The following is a 20586-nucleotide window of genomic DNA, read 5'->3' as shown; positions in this document are numbered from 1 at the left end:
CAATATACGGAAATCCATCAATGTGATCCATCAAACTAACAAACTGAAAGAAAAAAACCACCTGATAATCTCCCTAGATGCTGAAAAAGCATTTGACAAAATCCAACAACCATTAATGTTTAAAGTATTGGAGAGATCAGGGATACAAGGCACATATCTAAACATAGTAAAGGCGATATACAGCAAGCCTATAGCCAACATCAAACTGAACGGAGAGAAACTTAAAGCAATCCCACTGAAATCAGGGACAAGACAAGGCTGTCCACTCTCTCCATATCTCTTCAACATAGTTCTGGAAGTCCTTGCTAGAGCAATAAAACAGTTGAAGGAGATCAAGGGGATACAAATTGGAAAGGAAGAAGTCAAATTATCACTACTTGCAGATGATATGATAGTCTACATGAGTGACCCCAAAAACTCTACCAGGGAACTCCTACAGCTGATAAACACCTTCAGCAAAGTGGCCGAATACAAAATTAACTCAAAAAAATCAGTAGCCCTCCTGTATACAAAAGACAAAAGGACTAAGAAAGAAATTAGGGAAACAACACCCTTCATAATAGCCACAAAGGACATAAAGTACCTTGGAGTAACCCTAACCAAGCAAGTCAAAGACTTGTATGAAAAAAAGTTCAAGTCTTTGAAGAAAGAATTAGAAGAAGATATCAGAAGATGGAAAGATCTCCTATGCTCATGGCTTGGCAGGATTAACATAGTAAAAATGGCCATCTTACCAAAAGCAATCTACAGATTCAGTGTAATTCCCATCAAACTACCAACACAATTCTTCACAGACCTGGAAAGAAAAATTCTTAACTTCATATGGAATAACAAGAAACCCAGGATTGCTAAAACAATCATCTACAATAAAAGATCTTCTGAAGGTATCTCCATCCGTGATCTTAAGCTGTACTATAGAACAACAGTAGTAAAAACTGCATGATACTGGCATAGAAACAGAATGGTGGATCAATGGAATCAAACAGAGGACCCAGAAATAAACTCACACACTTATGGACACCTAGTCTTTGACAAAGATGCCAAAACCATACAATGGAAAAAAGACAGCATCTTCAACAAATGGTGATGGTCTAACTGGATGTCTACATGTAGAAAAATGCAAATAGATCCAATCTTAACATGGCAACTCTTATAAAGAAAACATTTCATTGAGGCTGGCTTACAGTTCAGAGGTTTAGTCCATTATCACTGTGGTGAGAAGCATGGCAGTATGCAGGCAGACATGGTGCTGGAGAAGGAGCTGAGAGTTCTTCATCTTGATCCACAGGCAGCAGGAGGAGACTATGTGTCACACCGGGCATAGTTTGAGCATAGGAGACCTCAAAGCCCACCCCCACAGTGACACACTTCCTCCAACAAGACCACACTTCCTCCAACAAGGCCACACCTCCTAATAGTGCCACCCACCATGAGCCAAGCATTCAAACACATGTGTCTAAGTGACCATACCTATCAAACCACCACAGGCCGACCTACCCCTGAGAGTTGAAGCAGCTGCTCAGAGGCGTAGACATGAAGCTTCCCATGGTTCTTTGCAGAGCTGCATTGCTCCTCCCCCTGAGATCTGAGATCTGTACTTGGAGATTAGCCCCTTTCTGACCCCCGAGGGGTGTCATGGGGCTCAGGTTCGATGGTTCAGTTCTTAGTGTCCGATATCAATAAATCTCTTGGATTCTCAAGCAGATAGAAGTGGGAAAAGGACAAATAAAAGAAACAAACACTTGGGCCTTGAGGTTTACAAAATAAAGAAAATTAGGAAGAGCATTTCATTCTTGGGTATATTTGCATTAGGGTGTACATTTGTGCTCATGCTGTGCACATGTGTGCCTGTGCACATGTATGTGAATGTGTCCATTTGTGTCGATGCCGTGCCTGTGTGTGTCCATATATGTGTGCATGTGTATGTGTGCGCACGTTTCTGTTCATGCCACATACATGTGTGTGGGCACTTGTGTTCACGTGTGCGCATGCGTGAGCCCATGTGCGCATTGGTCAACACTGAGTATTGTTCTTCAACAGCTATCTGCTGTGTTAAGACTTACTGGCCTGACATTCACCGTGTGGATGGGTCAATTGTCACAGTTATATAGTTTAGAGAGTCACCCATCCACACAGTGACTAGGCTAGCTAGGCTGGCTGCCCAGCAGGCCCTATGGATCCTGTCTCCCTGCCTCCCCGTGGGAGGAGATTCCAAGTCAACACACTTGCACACACCCCTGGCTTTTTAATAAATGTTGGTTCTGGGGATTGAACTCAGGCCGGCACACCTGCAAGCCTTTCTGATTACGATTTCTCTCCAGCCCAAGAATTTTATTCCTACACATTCAGACCACATTTAAATAGCAACTGGGCCACACAGGCAATGAATTAGATGGTGCCGCTGTCTGTACAAATGCACACACACAAAGACATCATCGAACAGGAGCAGTGGCTGAGACTGTGCCCCACCTCTAAGGGAGAAGGCTGACTCAGCTCCAGCTTACCCCTACCACACGGGAGGTGCACCCCTACTCTGCAGAGAGCTCTGGCCTTTGATTACACTTACTTATTTTTAAGTCTAGATTTTTATGTGTGTGTGGAAACCTCACAATTTTAAACATTGGCTCAATTTTCAATGACAGACCAGGTATGTTTGGCAGTAGAACACAGATGTAAGCTTCTTGCTTAGACTCGACTGTATCTGGAAATTCCTGCCCATAGAATGCATGTGTGTGTGTGTGTGTGTGTGTGTGTGTGTGTGTGTGTGCGCACGCACACACACACACACAAGCATGTGGGGTATAAGTGTGTCTGAGTGTGTGCATGACTGAGGAGTGTCGTATGTTGTGGCTACAATAAACACACACGTGGAAACTAAGAATGAGGACGTGAGGCTCACTGTGATGGTTTTTAAGATCCAAAGTGAGCAGTTAGAAAAGCATCAGAGGACTTACAGTTAGGGGAGTTTGGCTGGTGGAATTCGTTGAGCACATGAAGTTATGTCTGTATTTAGCAATACTTTTCTCTGTGACAGGAGTGTCTGTGTTTCCTAATCGGTGCTCATATATGTTAGTGTTCTCCTCTCTAGAAATTGGGGGACGAGACATGCACTCTTTGTTGTGATTATGTCACAGGGACAGCTCCCAGGTCCAGGGGGAAGACATTCCTAGGTTGTAAACCATAGCAGAGCTTTTTAAAAGAGCTTTTCATCTCCAAGGAGGAAGAGAAGGAATGTACAATTCCTACGGTTCCAGGCTTTCTGACTAAGTGCTCCAAGAAAAGAGACACCAGATAGCCAAGGTCAAGAAGCCATCATGAGTTAAGCCAAGTTGAGGAAAGCAAGGGTCCTGCATCTTTAGTCCTGGTCAGTATCAACACACATCCGCAGGCCAGTCTCAAGGTAGTATCCATTCTACACATTTTCAATCATTGCCAATGTCTCTCTCTCTCCTTCTCATGCCTAGAACACTAGGAAACCACATTCGGGTAGCAGTGTGTTTGTGTAAGGATTCCATCCATTTGCTGTCCCTGTGGCCTCCACTTCCAGGTGCTTATAACTTGACCTACGCCATAGGCTTCTGTCAGATGTACAATAATGGCCAGTTTATCCCACACAAAACCCTCACGAGCAACTGTATGAGGAGTAAGCCTCACCTAACACAAAACAACTCAATAAATGGCAACTAAAGCCAGTTGTGGTTGGCCATTTATTTTAGCTAGTTCTCACCTGGGTTGTATTATAAAGAGCATAGTAGGGCATCAGTATCTGAACATACGCAGAGATGTGGAAGAAAATCAGTTACACGAGGTATAGCTTGAATCTATCAAAACTATGGATAGCAGAAGAAACTGTGGATGTGCACCTATCTGAAGGCCTGTGCCCAGTCCTTCAAGGCTTCACGTGGCTTCCTGCCCAACTTCCCTAACCCTGGTCCCTTCATCTTAAAACATTTTCCCACACAGACCTCACATCATCATGGTATTTAGCATATGAGTGTAATGCAGTTTTAAACATTTACAGTCCTTGTTGTGGGCGTTTTCTTTCTCACATTTATTGCTTGTGGCATTTTACCCACAGGAAAACCCACAGTGGAACCTAACTGACTCGTCAGGGATCCCGGCTACCCCCAGCCCATTTGTTTGTATCTCTGTAGCTCTATAAAGTTTTGGAGATTTGGACTCTGCCCTCTAACTGTGCTCAGAAGTGGTCTGTTTCGCCATCCAATGAGCTCTGCCTGTTTGTTGGTGTGACACGCCTGTGGACGGAGGCCAGGCGCCTATAGCAGCAATCCTGGAGCGAAGCGAAGCAGCTGTGGCCGTGTAATTTAAAACCTCAGCAGAACCGTGCTGTGCACGATGCACAGCATGAGTGTGCACGGCACAGGCATGAGGGCTGGAGGCAGCCGGCTCTCCGGAGGAGGACCTCGTCCGCTGCCGGGCAGAGAACACTGAGACACTGAGACCGGGAGGCAAACCTGGGTGCAGCCGGAAAGGTCCAGATAGATGAGCTTGTGGCATCCATTCCCCAAGTTCAGGTACTGTAAACCTTTGTCGGTGAACTTTCGGCAGTAAGCCAGACTCAGGTTCTGTAGGTTGTGGAAGTTCCTGGAGCGACGGGGCAGAGAAGGGAGGAAGCAAAGTCAAACACTTGAGCTTTCCTCATGCCGTTCTTGAGCTGCTATGACAAAAGTAGGGAGGGAAAGCTGGATTCATCCTGCCCTCTCCTTACAGATGTACAGCCATTTAACAATGTGTCTCCCTTCTTGTTAAGTGAAGGAGGTTTTAGTGATAGAGCATTTCAAAGGAAAAGAAAGATTATCTGGCTAGGTTTTTGAGAAACTTGATAAGATAGGCTTTTTTTTTTTTTTTTTTTTTTTTTTTTTTTTTTTTTTTTTTTTTGGCTGGAGTAGGAGGAGCCTTGCATGCATTTATTTGAAAGTTTGTTGCTGGAACCCAAGTTAAGAGTTTACTTTCTAGTTTTCAGCTCTTACCTTTGCCAAACTATGAGAAATGTTAAGAAAGATAAACGTTTAGTGGAAATTAACTGTTCCACCATGGTGAGGATTTGGGACAGAAAGAGGACAAAGCCTATGGTGGCAGGCTCTTAAAATGGGTCTGATAAGAAAATGATTTAAAAACCAGAGATTTCAACATGCATGGTTTTGTGAGTAACGGTTTTCTTATGGTAACTGAAAATAATGGTTCAGACTGATACGCATTCGGGATTTAAACATGGGTTAAGACTGGTGAGTAACTAAGTGGGAAACACTTAAAAGAATAAAAATTACACAGGAGACTGTCAGTGCTGGATTGAAGCAGGAAATATGCCATTCCCACAATGACCAAAATGAGAGCTTCCAGAAGAAAAGTAGGGAGTTAGGATTGAGTCTGTTCTACCACGTAAGGGCTGGCATTATCAGGACACTGTGGACGAGCTTCTAAGACCTCCTCAGCATGGCATTCTTTTAAAAATGTAAGGGTTCTTGCTGCCTGCTCGTGCAAAAATTAGCAATATGCTCTCAGTTTGGAATCTGCAACAGCTTAGCAGCAATTTCGTAAACTAGAAGAATCAGGGAGAAAATGCCTCTCTGCCTCTTCAAAAGTTTGCAAATCAAGTTTATCTTCACATAAACGGGGAGCAAGATATGCAAGCATTGTCCATAGATTAGATTTAGCCCTGTACTTGAAAACCAACTCTATAAGATCTAATGGTTCTATTCCACGGCAAAATCCTGATTGAGAACACACGTTCCCCTCTGGGACTGGCTGTGTGCATGAGATTCCACAGAAGAGCCAAGGAAGCCTTTGGACCACAGTGGCAGTGGGCTGGACCTAGAAAGACAAGCCCCTCTCCCCAGACCCCCAGCGGACTGAGAAATGATTTCCCTTCCCCTCTCTTGAGCAGAGCTTGGGGTGTCAGTTCTAGTAACAGCACTCTAGTGTGGCGGCAGGACAGCACTGTGGAAAATACACAAGAATTTGGACTCTGGCCAAACTGAGCTAGAGTCATAGCCTTGATGCGTCCTGCCACTTCCCTACGCTGTCCCAGATTGCTTTGCTGGCTGCTGAGTACAGACGATACTGTCTTCTGCTTAGGAGTCCCCCTTTGGAGGCCCCTTAGCAAACTATGGGGCGTACAGCTTTCCTGACCCTCAGTTTTCTTATCTGCTATGCCGATTTGACCCCATCTGCTCTTGCCTTGGAGAAGGATGAAAAAATAAACGAGAATTGAGATCTAATAGTATTATCAGGAGGATGATTCTTGATCATTGAAATCAGCAGACTTTAAGAGTTTATGCCTTGCCATTATCACTGCCACGACCACCTCCACAATAACAGCATCCTGCTCTTTTAACTTACTTCCTAAGTGTGGGCACGCATGCACATTTGTGTGGGAGAGTGCTCAAGCTCTAGGGCATGCGTGTGTGCATGCATGCACTGTGTATATGTCAGTCAGTGTGTGTTTCCGTGTGTATGTGTGCGCATGCATAGCTGTGTGTGCATGTCAGTGTATGTGTGCATATGCATGTGTGTGTGTATGTGCATGCATGTCTGGGTGTATGTCAGTGTATGTGTGTGCATATGCATACCTCTCTGTATGTGCATGCATGTCTTTGTATGTCAGTGTGTGTGTATAGTCACTCACACACGTGCCTGTACCCACACATGCCAGAGGACAACCTCCACTGCTATTCCTGCGAGGATACCCACCTTGTTTTTTGAGACAGGGCGTCTTGTGGCCGAGCATGCCAGCCAACTGGGCAGCAAGCCCGGAGAATCCGTCTCTGTCTGCCTCCCTAGGATTACAAACCCGAGGACCACAACTGGCTTTTTTCTTTTTTACGTGGCTTCTGGTGGATCAAACTCAGGTCTCAGGCTTGCAAAGTAAGCACTTTATCAACCAAGCTGTTACCCCAGGCCAACGTCTGCATTGTTTTTACAGAGTGTGCACTGTTTTCATTTAACGGAGTAGATGCTCATCTGACAAGAGTTTGAAGGACATCATATGAGGTCTATACCTTACCCAAACCTAGAATTCTACCTCCTTAAGTCAATAAGCTCAGTTAGTGAAAAATAAGAATTAAGTGAGGGGTTTATTGACTATTTGTATAATACAGATACTGTTGGTAACCTATAAGGTCCATAAATCCTTTTAGCTTAATAGTGTGTGTGTGTGTGTGTGTGTGTGTGTAGGTCAGAGGACAACTTTCAGGAGCTGGTTCCTTCTTCCTACCATGTGCTTCCCAGGGGTTGAACTCAGGTGCCTTGGAGGGCACTGAGCCATCTCTCATGTTCCCTGTATTTCAGGTAAAGCTTAGTTGAAACATAGAGGATTTTTCACACCATCAAAACCCATCAACAGGAGCTGGGGAGATGCTCAACAGCTGCTGTTCTTCCGGAGGACTGCAGTTCAGTTCCCAGCACCTGTGTCAGGCGGCTTCAGAGAACCAGATGCCTCTGAGGGCACCTGCATTCACATGCTTACACCCCTGTGCGCGTGCTCACGAGCACACATGCACTCACGCACACACACACATGAGAGAGAGAGAAAAATTTTTTTTAAAAAAGACACCCAAATTCTTTCCCTTTGAAGGCAGGGGCCACTGGCTACGGGTAAAGAGCCTCGGCGGCAGATAAGGTGGTTGTTAGGCTAAACGGTTCTATGGCTCCCAAGCTGAAAGCTGCTGGCCAGCTTCCCTTCAAAGTGAGAATTGAGGGGACTCATCCTCAGTGCAAAAGGAATGGATAAGAATCTTAGCAGCTGGGGGGTGGGGGAGACTCTTTCCAGCGCTACAGACAGAAAGCTGCTAGAATACAGGGCTGATTAAGAGTGAAACGCCTGTGGCGAAGTTGTACAGAGCTGGTACATGATTTAAAACTGGGCAAAGAAAGCTGTGTGGTGGTGGCACACACCTTTAAACCCAGGGCTTGGAAGGCAGAGGCAGGCAGATTTCCATGAGTTCGAGGCCAGCCTGGTCTACAGATCAAGTTCCAGGATAGCCAGGATTACACAGAGAAACCCTGTCATGAAAAACAAAACCAAAAACAAACAACAACAAGAAAGAGCCAAGCGAGATGGCCCACTCCTGTAATCCCAGCACTCAGGAAGCAGAGGCAGGTGGATCTCTGAGTTCCAGACCAGCCTGGTCTACAAAGAGTCCAGGAGAGCGAAGGCTACACAGAGAAACCCTGTTTTGGGGGGAAAAATGTTTCTCCTTCCAAGTAACAGCAGGTTCACCACCTTCCCAGTACAGGGCCCCTGATGATTCCATTTCTAATTTAGAAAGGGTATTTATAGTGTGTTTCATCTTTTCCTAATTATTTGATAACTTTTTTGTTGAGGGTATGGGTTTCTTTTTTAATTTATTTTTCTGCTACTAGTGTGATCTTTAAGAAATCACCAAATATTATACTCTTTAAGAAAGATTTTAGTGTAATCTTAAAGAAAACACAGAAATTATTTTTGTTCTTTTTTTTTTTTTACTTCATTTCCACTGAAGAACTGGAGTGTTTTAGGTTAACACCAAAGGGAGTGTGCTAGAAAGTGTATTTAAATGGAAATTTCTATCAAAACCACCAGGACAAGGCCTCGTCTAGAAAGAAGGGAATTTGTAAGTGGATTCGTTGAGTTTGGGACTCTTTGGTTCCAACAGGGAGTTTCAAACCACAGAATTAATGAGGGTGAATTTGGGGTTGTCCGTTGAGCATGACAGCTCACCATGGCTGGCTGTTCCTCTTTGAGGAAAATTAGTAAGGCTCCATAACAGATAATACTCTATTTAATAGAATAAGAAAATGTAAAACCAAGTGAACAACTGAGCGCACACACCCCTTAAAAAAAAAAAAAAAAAAAAAAAAAAAAAAAAAAAAAAAAAAAAAAAACATACTAGTTTTACTCCCGCCTGCATGCCCAGAAGGCTTGATCATCACAGGATGAATAACTGAGTGCTTCCCTTGGAATGTAAGAAGAGGAGAAATCACTGGTCTTCAGGGATGCCACGGCTTAATGAGGCTGGGGATTAGGCAGGAAAAGAGGGGCTTCCCCACCACAAGGAAGACAAGCACGAAGAATGAAATGACCAGAGGTCAGGGCTTCTCTTGGGCAACTCACACAGGTGTGTTTAGCTAGATACTGTCAGGGACAGGAAGGGAAGAGTCTAGACAAGACATGGCTGTACCGGGATGACTCTTCCTGTGGCATGAGTCAGGGCAAACTGGAGGGAGGGAGACTTAAACACAGAACAAGCAGGGTGCTGGGCAAAAGACCCCAAGAGTACTGCCAAGGCTACGGTGTCAGAATAACTGGAAAGGATTAAAAAGAGCAGAAAACAGCAGGAGGCAAAGATGTGAGATGGTTCAGCAGGTAAAGCGGTTTTCCACCAGCAAAGCCTGATGACCCAAGTTCTAGCTTGATAAAGTACTTGGTGAAAGAAGAGAACTGAGTCTTTCATGTTGTCCTAACTTCCACAGGCACGTGTACCACATCCTTCTCCCAACCCCCAAAAAGAAAAACAAATAAATAATGAAACAGAGCTATAGGTAGCTCTCATTTTTAACTTTAGAAAACTAAGTCCCCAAAGAAGTGAGGGGAAAAAAATACTCAAATAAAAACTGGCACATTGGTATTGCCAAGGAGGGAAACGATCATTTTTTTTTTTTCATTTTGACAACTGATTTCTTTGAAAAGAAGTATTAAAGGCAATGAAGAGGAGCGACAGGCAGCTACAAGCCAGCACTTCTCTGGTTAGTTACAGCTTAAAGAAGAATTCTGTAAACCCAACCAATAGAAAAACACAACACAATTAAATAGTCACTATGAAGCATATTTTTATTTTAAATAAGTTACTATATGATTTTTTTCATATGACAAGAACCATCAGCATCAAGTAAAATTTATTATAAATGTTCATTGAATGGAAAGAACTAGAAATTACAACCAGAACAAAATTCTCATGTGGAATTCAACTTTTCTATCTTTCCCACTAAATTATATATTCATTTATAAAATAAATATGCCTAAAGTATTATTCGTCCATAGCCACACTAATATGTTAAATTACCTAAGGGGAAAGGAGCATGTTAACATATTGTCGGCAAGAATGTTTTAAGTTTAAAAGGCAGAGGAGAGAGTCAACCATGGTCCCTAACATTTGTATATGGAAGGTTGAGATAGGAAGACTACCACAGGTTCAAACCAGCCTGAGCTACACAGTGAGTTCTAACACAGCCTGGACTATAGCATGGAACCCATTTAAAACAAAAACAAAAACAAAAAAAAAAAAACAGAAAGAAAAGAAAAAACAAGTTGTAGAGTAATAAAAATTACTTTCAAATCCTTTACTTTGTAAATTCAGGTCTTAGCATGTCTGTTTTTAACCTTCCTCTTTAATAGGCACAAACAGTTAGCATTTTTAAAAATGGAAGCTAGTAGCCATGCAGCGGGGCATCCCTTTGATCCCAGTATTTGGAAGGCAGAGTGGCAAATGGATCTCAGTCTCAACAATGTGAGTTGTGGGGGCTGGAGAGCTGGCTCAGTGGTTAAGAGCACTGTCTGCTCTTCCAAAGACCTGGGTTCAATTTCCAGCACCCACCCAGCAGCTCACAGCTGTCTGCAATGCCAATCTCAAGGGCTCTGACACCTGCATACTAATGAACATAAAGTAAAATTATATAAATTATTTTAAAAAATGTGAGTTGTAAGACAGCCAGGGTGTCATAGTTGGGGTTTTATGGTTGCGGAGAGACACAGAGGTTTAGTCCATTATCATGGTGGGAAGCATAGCAACATGCAGGCAGACATGGTGCTAGATAAGGAGCTGAGAATTCTACATCTTGATCCACAGGCAGCAGAAGGAGACTGTGTGTCACACTGGGCTTAGCTTGAGCAAGGAGACCTCAAAGCCCACCCCCCACAGTGACACTTTCTCCAACAATGCCACACCTCCTAATATTGCCACTCCCTATGGGCCTATGGGGGCCATTTTTATTCAAACTACCACATTCCCCTCCCTGACCCCCACAGGCTTATAGCTATATCACAATACAAAATGCATTTAGTCCAACTTCAACAGTCCCATAATCCATAACAGTCTCAACCCTGTGAAAGTCCAAAATCCAAAATCTCTTCTTAGACTCATGGCAATCTCTTAATTGTTATTCCCTATAAAATCAAAATAAAAAAGCAGATCACATACTTCCAATATATCATGACACAGGATATACATTACTATTTCAAAAGGTAGGAAAGGGAGCATAGTTGAGAAATACTGGACCAAAGCAAGACTAAAAACCAGTTGGGCAAACTCCAAACTCTGCATCTCCATGTCTGATGTCAAAGTGCTCTTCAGATCTCCAACTGCTTTCAGCTTTGCTGTCTCTCTCTCTCTCTGTGTCTCTCTGTCTGTCTCCATTCCATGTTAGCAGCTCTCCTTGGCAGGTATTCCAAGGCTCTGGCATCTCTACATCTTGGGGTCTCCAAGGCAATCCAGGCTTCACCCTCACAGCTTCACACAATGGCCTCTTTACGCCTCCACTCAGGGACATCCCTGCCACGTGCCTGGCCTCAGAGGTGTTCCTTGGTTGAGATTCCATAACCCTTTCTTGTGTCCTTGACTCTAAAGCCACAACCTTGTGGCTGTAGCTGCCAAGTTCTGCTGCTTGCTGGGCTGGAGCATGGCTCCCTCGTTCAATTACATCATCACCAGCTTTCTGTTTTTGATGTTTTCTTTCACTGCCAAAGCGAGGCTGTCCTGAAACTCTGAAGACCAGGCTGGCCTTGAACTCAGAGATCCATCTGGTTTTCCTGAATGCTGGGATTAAACCTGTATGGCTAAACTGTCCTTTAATTTCATTACACAAGTTGGAAGCTTAAACTGGGTGGGGTTGTGCCCTGAGGTCACCGCTCCCTTTATTCCATTTAATATCAGCCTTTCTTTAATCTGTTTATCTCCTTGAACACAGGAATTGGCTCCATTCCACTTCCTGGTGCCCTGTTCTCCGAAAATTGTACATTCTGTAACTTCCCTTGCTCAGCTGTTCCTTTTCATTATAGAGCTGCCTAAAAGTGAACACTAATAATTACACAACAGCGTCAACATGAGGCTGTTTTGAAATTTCCTCTGCCAAGTCAACTAATCCAAAACTCTTCAGCTTAGCCTCAGGCAGACTTTTCAGAAAAGGGTAAAAAAATTTCAAAAGAACAATCCTCTAGGCCACATACTAAAATTCTTCTTCTCTGAAATCTCTTGAGCCAGACCCCCACAATTCAAATCACCCTCAGTACCACTGTCTTCCATCCTCCTACATAAAGCCCCACTTAAAAGATTCAACTGCTTTTCTGATACAAAGTCCCAAAATCCACATTTCTCTAAACAAAAGCATGGTCAGGCCTACCAAAGCAATACCCCAGTTCCTGTTACCAACTTCTTCAACAGCATCTGCCTTGATACCCTGCTGGGTAGAGTCTTTCAGAGGCCCTCTGTGGTAGGCTCCTGTCTTGTTCCCTCTTTTCAACTTCTTCTGATGTCTATCCCATTTGCCTTTCTAAATGAAGATTGAGCATCTTACCTAGGGTCCTCCTTGCTTAGTTTCTTTAGGTGTACAGATTTTAGTATGTTTATCCTATATTATGTGTCTAACATCCACCTATAAGTGAGTATACATCATGTGTGTCTTTCTGCTTCTGGGATACCTCACTCAGGATGATCTTTTCTAGTTCCCACCATTTGCCTAGCAGGAGATTTTTAAACATTCAAGGTCAGTATGATGCTATGTGCCTGTAATCACAGCATTAAGAAGGCTGAGGTGAGAGGATTGTAAGTTTGAGGGCAGCCTAGGCCAGCGAGTGAGAGCCTGTCTCAGAAAACATCACAAATCACTAAGAAACCTTAACCAGAAAAAAAAGAATACCATAATATGTGGGGGAAATGGTGTAATCTATGATAAAGCATGATACTATATGTGTAAGATAAAAATAAACTATAATCTTGATTACAGTGACCAGCACATCACGATTATATTACACCGTGTTAAGAAGATCTTGTGTACAAACGGACATTTACACAAAAGTTTGTTCTCTTAAACACATTCTCTTCACTTTAAACATCCATGAGTATGCTGAAACCAATTACAAACCAGTCCTTGAAGAAATCTGAATTCCGAAAAGCAGAAATAATTCAGTCCATATTTCTTCTATAATTAAAGACAGAAGTTTAATCATCGAAGCACCAACCACTTTAAACAAAGAATTCCTCTCTAAGTTTTGGGTCAAAAAGAAAATAAAATATAGACTACTTGTTTGGAAAATGGAAATAGAATTTAACAAGTCTGATGTGCTTTTCCCAAATTCTTAATTAGAAATAATTACTTGGCTCTGTTTGTGTCGTTTTTTAAGAGAAAAGTTTAAAAAGATACTTGCATCTCATATTCCAACCCAAAAAGGGCCATTTAGTAAATAAAGTTAAAAGGTTGCTACTAATGATGACAACTGAAAACACATCTACGAATAACTCAAAACATTTTTCTGACCAAGATAAAAATTTATTAAGAGATCTATAAACTTTGAAAGATGTAAAAGTACTCTGTTCCTAACAGGATGCTGACATATAAATCATTATTTTATCCTTAATTATTAATATATTGATAAATATGTAACTAGCTTTCCAAAACTGTACATAAATACGTTTACTATAAATTTTTATATCTTACTGTCTTACAGATATGAAGGTTAGGTAACATGACTTACAAATACTAATAAACTATACAATATTCATTATAGTCAATTCTTTGTAGTCAACTGGTTCTCACACAATACTTTCATTGACTTTTGCCAAATTCTTACAGAGGTAGCCCACCAACTGATCACTGCAGGTGAGGCCCAAGTGTAGTTCCATGAATTACGTTATACTCTCTGCTTTCAAATATTACACCCATTTCCATTATAGAAAGAATTGGGCAAACTGAGACACGTGGCCAGACTGTATTCACCTGTCAATAACACAAGTGCTTTCATTGCCAAATCAGACCATTTTTAAGGGATTGAAAGAAAAAAAAATATTGCCTCAATTTCTGTGCTATTTATAATGCACTGGCTACAGGCATGACAAACTTTTAAATTTAGTCTGCTTTATAAATTGCCCTTTCCATCAGTTGGAGTTTAAACAATGGTCAAAACAATAATTCAAGTTTGTTTTGTCACATTAGCCAATTCTCACGGTGTGGAACACTCCCTACCAGCCGCTTCCAAGCTAATGGGGACAGGTTGCTTGAAGGAGGAGCAGGGCAGGATACCAGGGCCATGAAAACACCAGAGGTAGTAGGAATAGATGCATTTTAAATACTTATTGCCTGTCTAAACTTTTTAAATATACAAGGAAGAACCACACAGAACTACAGTCAATAAATAATGTTGGATTATCAGCTATCACGGATGGAGAATGTAAAACTGCAGCTGATGGACCACACAAAAATAAACGCTGGACCACGTGGGTCACAGTTTGCTGACCTCCACTTTGAATCGCCGCTTCTTTCATCACTAAAATAAATTCTAAATGGATTATATGCCCGAGTTTTAAAAAATACAGGAAGTAAAAGCAAATTTCTAATTGCCTGGCTAGGTGAAGATCCTCCATGTTTTAAAATGTCTAGAGGAGTTTTAAAAGGAAAGTTTTGCAGAACTGATTAAACAGGAAGTGCCATGCCACTTTTCTGAAGTTTGCCCATTTGTGGAAGATTATTAGAGTCAGCCATAAAGAAACTGCCACCCAGAATTTTTTCTGTTTTTAAGCTTTTCCAAATGTCTTATTGTTAGTTTTCAAGGGACCTCAAAAAGTTATAGTTTCAAAAAAGTGCAGTCTTTCACACGGGTTTGAGACATATTTTCCCAAAGTCAAATCTCCCTGGGATCAGATACAGTGCCTGGGCTAGTCTTTCCACAGTAAAAATAGAGAATAACTGAATCAGACAAAGCTGCGTAAAGTTGAAGATTCTGCCAGATTTTGTGCTTTTTCTCTCCGTTCTCCAGAGAACGGGTTGGCTAAGGAGTAGCAGCTGCCACATTCTGGGGACACCGAAGGCGACAGTCAGAGCTCAGCAGTGTCATCTCAATGGGACACAGGGACACCTGGAACCCGGATAGCCGTGTGCACAGGCCAGGGAGGGACCATGTTGGAGTTCTGTTAGGGAAAGGTCCTAGACACCAGAAAGAAAGTCGGGGTGAGGGTCAGGCTCAAATGCCCAGGAAGGGGAACAGAAACAGATGGGAAAGGTCATCTCAAGGGACTTGGGTACACTGCTGCAAGGGTGACAAAAATACTGGCCGTGACAGAAGACCGGTGACCAGCCATACCTGTCAGGGAAGGAGAGCGCAGACACCAACCAGCTCAGGGACCGGAAAGCAGTTGTCCCCTTATCATGCTGCTCTGGTTGGGAACTAATGATGGGGAATTGTCTTTGAGGTCAACTACAACAAGCCAAAAGCCTAGAGTAGCATAATATTTTCAATGTGGTACAAAGAGTGAAAGCAGCCCCAGCCAAAGGACAGACGAGCATGAGTTCAAGGCCAGCCTGGAGGATGTATGAGACCCTGTTTCAATCGAATAAACAGCCACAAGCATTACCTGGGCAGGAGCCGCATAGTCCTATTGGTGATAGTTGTGTTGGATAGATTGAGATACAGGACGCCAGGACAGCCCTCAGAAATGTGTCTCATCGCGTCGTCCTGCGTAACAAAAGAAGAAAGGAAATCATATCAAACTCTCACAGGACTCTCAATTGCGCCACTGTCTCTCATCTCCCTTCCTGTCCCAGAAAAACATTCATATGCAACTTGGCCCTTCATATACATTTGACACTACTTCACATAAAAAGTAGAAAATAGTCGTTTTTGTTGGAAGCTTCATTGCTCCCTCCTTTCCTCTTTCTTTAGAAATAAAATTCATTATACCATAATGACATTTCACTAAAAGGCGAACCCTTGCAAGTTCTAGTAGGTGACATGTCAAATGTCACAGCATGACATTTGACCGTCCAGATATAGAAATGTGGTCACAAACTGGCCCGTTTAAAAATTTGTCTAAAGATTGGAATAGTAAATGTTCTCAACAACCGGACTTTGTTAAAATCATGGCCAGATTTAGCTTAGGTATGTCCGTCTGTCTGTGTGACTTAAATTTCTGTGGTTCTGATAATGATACATTTAAAAACCTGAACCAATTTTCATGGAATTTATGATAACTCTGAGATGGTCTCTCTCTCTCTCTCTCTCTCTCTCTCTCTCTCTCTCTCTCTCCAGGGTTTCTCTGTATGAGATGGTCTCAATAGCTATATTTGAAAAGTAAAGCGTAGACAACAGACAAGGTGTATAGAGGGCAAAGATCCAGTGTTGGGTTTGGGGTTGGGGAGAGAGGAGGCTGAAGCTAAAGTGAGTGAAGGCTATGGCTGTCATGAACTTGAGAGGCAATGCTGTCAAGTCTTGAGCTAAAATTGAAAAAGACCAGATGAGTGTCAAGCTTTGACTGCAATGAGCTACTCGGCAGAAAGTGTAGAAAATCAAGCGTAATGGTGCATGCCTAAAATCCCAGCACTGGGAAGGCTGAGTTAAACGCCAACCTGGGCTACAGTGAATTTCAGTACAGCTTGGGCTACAGAGTGAAACGCTGTCAAAACAAAAGAAAAGAAAGAGGAAAAAAAAAGAGGAGGAGAAACAGTTAACAATGTGTTTTCATCTATCCAGCGATGATTGATAAATCTCCAGGGAACTGACCGCCAGGTATCAGAGAGAGTTAAATCACTGAGCTTCCAGCACATTTCAGGACACTCTATCCTGAAAGGGATAGCCCACCACAGGTACCTGACTGAAGTGGGTGAATCACCACATGCCTGGAGATGTCACTGGGAGAATTCAGAACAGCTGAGATACCTCTAGGGATGGCAAAATTGATTTTGGGGGGCCATCAAGGTCCGTCCGACTTCACATTCCTCACCATTTCCAGGATGCGTGGGTACTTGCCATAACAAAGTCCTGGGGTATGGTGATGGGTAGTTGGTCACCCAAAGAGTCTTCTTCTGGGGAGCAAATCCTATCTTAACCAAGACTCAGGGGCTCCCCACAGGAAAGTCTCTTCCTGCTGGTGCCCCACGGAGAGAGGTGGGGCCATTGAAAACTCTCTGCTCTTAGCATTGCACTCAAGCTGTGGGCAATTTCCATAGTCACCCAGTCATCAAGTGCAAGACTCAGGTATGTGCAGACAGATATGGCAAATATAGCCCAAGTTTCCTTCAAAAATCAAAGACCAAGTTTTGGTAGGTGCAAAACTTGTCTTTGAAAATGTCAAGTGTGCCAGTCAGGACTCACAGAGATCAGGCGCTTGTGAAAAGATTTTGGCAAGGGTTCGAGCGAGGTGGGACCAGGCCGGTGTGAGGGCCGGCTTAATCACCTGACCAGGAGAGCTGAGAGAGGTGGCTGAGCCCCCTTCAGAGGGGGCTCAGGAGAGATGGGGCCAAGGGGGGGCATGGCTGTGCTCTGTATGCAGTGGGGGAATGAGACTCCCTTGAGCTGGGTCCACAAACCCCTCTTTCTCTGCCTTTGCCTTTCTGGAGGCACTTGGTCACTCAGACAAGTTCACATCACTCCCATTCTCAGTACTTAAGAGAAGGCGAGACTCAGTATTGAAATGTTTGAACACAGTGCAAAACGGATTGCGTGTGCACACTACGGAATGGCTCGTGCAGGTGTCCATAGGACTTAAATATTTCAGTGTGATTTATTTCACGTGGCAAGATTAGAGAGATCCAAGCTCTTTGAGTGGATGTTACCCACATCTTTAAATGGAGCTAGATGGAATTGCTAGCCCTTTATAGATCCCAACCTTGGACAAGTCTTTGATGCTCACAACCTTCTGGATGACTTTCCTGTTAGAAGGCCAAAGTCAAAGAATGCAATTTTGTATTGGTATGCAGAACTAACGCTCCCTGGGGCAAGAACTGAAGCTTAACTCACATTAAAATTCCTTCTAACACCTAATGGGATAGCCTTAACACAGCGGGTGCTAAAATACCCATAGAAAGAATGAATCGCTTCACAACAACCCTGTTTTAACCCTCATCAGATATCTGAAGAATATGATAGCAAAGATTGCCATCTGTCTTGATGAAGGCATTTTGCTGGAGAAAGACCCCAGCCGGAGAGAAAGCAGAATTTCTCTCTTGTGTGCTCTTGGGCCTGTCTGCCTGTCCCTCGATTTCTTGGGGACACTCTTGACCATAAAGTGGCAGCTTATTTGTGCTAAGGCATGAACTAGTGAGAGGAAAAGTGACTGGCCGAGCCAAGAGCAGTGGCCTGCTGGGTGGGAACTAGACAATTTAAAGGCTTTGTATCAGGAGAAAAGAGCTGAAGTATCCTAAGGGTCTTTGTGCTTTCATGTTTATGTTTTATTTACTCATAAAGATGTCTTCCATCCTTGGGGGAAACAAATGCTCTGTCTGCTCTGAAATGGGAGGATAGGCTTCATGGAAAAAACACGGAAAGAGAATTGTCAAGGTATTCCTGTTCTAAAAAAAGGAACGGCAATGTAAATACAGATGAATAGAAAGTATCAGTACTGAGGGACTGAGATCACAATGCCAACTCGGAAGAGAAGCAAATTGATCCTGTCAGAAAAAAAAAAATGTAATTATAAGGTGCTAAAAAGCTGGGAGAAAATGAGAGGTGATTTAATGGATATGATTTCTCTTAAGGATGAAGAAAATGTTCCAAAATTACTTGTGGCAATGGCGGCAGACTTCTATGTGCATTCCACAAATGATTAAAGTGTTTACTTTGAGCAAACACGGTCACATCAATTTGTTTTTACTAACGGTGCTACTTTCTAAAAGTCAGTTCTTCAAAAATGTATGGGAAACCCCAGTGGAGATGAAAGATATTTTAAAGGAAGAACAATTATAGCCAAGCTGGGGTTAAGGGGATGGGAGAGCTAAGCATCATTCAGGCAGACAGAAAAATGGGTTCAAGGACACAAAGAAATGTGGGCTTTAATGTTAAAATGGGGCATGCATCTGAGAAGGAATAACTGTGATACGGGGCACGTGCCTGGGTAAAACTCTGGGAGGGAGCACTGAGGACCCAGGTAAGGTGTCCTGTCACCTGTGCCAAGAGCCTTGGCCTCTAGCTGGTGTGGGCGTGTGCTGAGCGTCATGGCTCACCAGGCTCTCCTTCTGTTCTCTCTCTCTCTCTCTCCTCAGAGACTTGTCCCATTGGCTGGGTAGACTGAGTCTCTACCCACTTCTATAAACCTGTCTACATTTTCCAGCCCCTGTTCCTCCTACTCCCTCAGCCATTTTTCTGGAAACATCCGTTTATAGCTCATGCTTACTTTCTTGCATCATGTCCATTTCATAGCTCACCACAACTATATCTCACATACCACCGGAATGGCTTCAGCAGAAATTAGTGGCCCTAATTCTCAAGTCCGGCCTGCTGTGTTCTGCGCTTTCCCTACCTCCGCCACTGGGTCACTTCTTTCCTAACGTCTTCCCATTCCATATACTTACATTCACTATTTGAACCTACTCGCTTCCTTCTTCAAATCTTCAACCTGCTCCTTACGGTCAGTGAGGTACAACCCTGAGTCCCCTCCTCGGCTCATCCTTTCTCACTAGACTAACCTCACTCATTCTTATAAAGTTAGTGATATCACATATACATAGCAACACAAGCTGGGAGTCTCAAGTTCTATGCTGTTCACTGCCCACTCTGAATTCTCATATAGTGGCATTAACTATTAAACATTGTTGAAACACTTTTTATTAAGGTAAGGCTAGTACCAAGGTCTTCTCTGGCACTGACTGACATCACCAGCCTTCATTGCTTTTGATTTTTATTATTATTATTATTGTTTGTCTGTTTTTTGAGAAAGGGTTTCTCTGCTTAGCTCTGGCTATCCTGAAACTCACTCTGTAAACCAGGCTTGTCTTGAACTCAGAGATCCACCTGCCTCTGCCTCCCAAGTGCTGGGACTAAAGGTGTGTGCTACCACCACCAGGCACCCTCTTTTGATGTTGAAACAGCTCTCAATAAGTTACTTTAAGTTACCTTAAAGTACTCATAGCTCAGGCAGGCTTTGAACTTGCAAACTTACTGTCTCAACTCCTGAGTAGCTGAGATTACAAACTAGCACCTCTAGGCCACTAGGCCCATCAAAGGTTCATTATGCATCAAAGTCTGACTGTTACAAAAAATAAGACAAATCCCTGCCTTTACTGTCTCTTAAGTTCATGGAGGAGGCAGAAGCACTACAGTAAGTAGCTACTTCTGATAGGAATACAGAGGAGCAGCTGTAAAGGCAGCCCTGAGAGACAATGATGGCTTAGAGGATGCTAAGCCTTACCAAACTACAAAGCCCCGTTTGAGGATGAGGACAAAGGCAAGAAAAGAGCAAAGCCAGGCATGGTGGTGCACACCTTTCACCCCACTGGAACTTATTGTGGACACAAGAGTGGAACAAGATGAGGTTATGAAGGGAGGCAGAAGACTACAGCGTCTCCAGGGTACACCAATGCTAAGGTAGTTTTGATTTTTTTTTTTTCTAG

At 43.1% G+C, this 20586-nt stretch overlaps 1 protein-coding gene across 1 annotated transcript in view; it reads right to left on the bottom strand.

The window, feature by feature from the left end:
* The window catches only part of Fbxl13 (F-box and leucine rich repeat protein 13), a 197424-nt gene that overhangs the window by 76987 nt on the left and 99851 nt on the right, over positions 1-20586 (bottom strand). Inside the window, exons 11-12 of the mRNA XM_055612592.1 lie at positions 15618-15718; positions 4476-4605 (exon numbers count right to left, since the gene is read on the bottom strand). Of these exons, the coding sequence (XP_055468567.1) occupies positions 4476-4605; positions 15618-15718 (231 nt within the window). The remainder of the gene's footprint in view (positions 1-4475; positions 4606-15617; positions 15719-20586) is intronic.

The sequence above is a fragment of the Psammomys obesus genome, unplaced genomic scaffold (assembly GCF_907164565.1).
Source record: "Psammomys obesus unplaced genomic scaffold, mPsaObe1.curated_primary_1811, whole genome shotgun sequence".
NCBI lineage: Eukaryota > Metazoa > Chordata > Mammalia > Rodentia > Muridae > Psammomys > Psammomys obesus.
The sequence above is the reverse complement of the archived record's forward strand: the minus strand, read 5'-3'. Positions and strand labels throughout refer to the sequence as shown.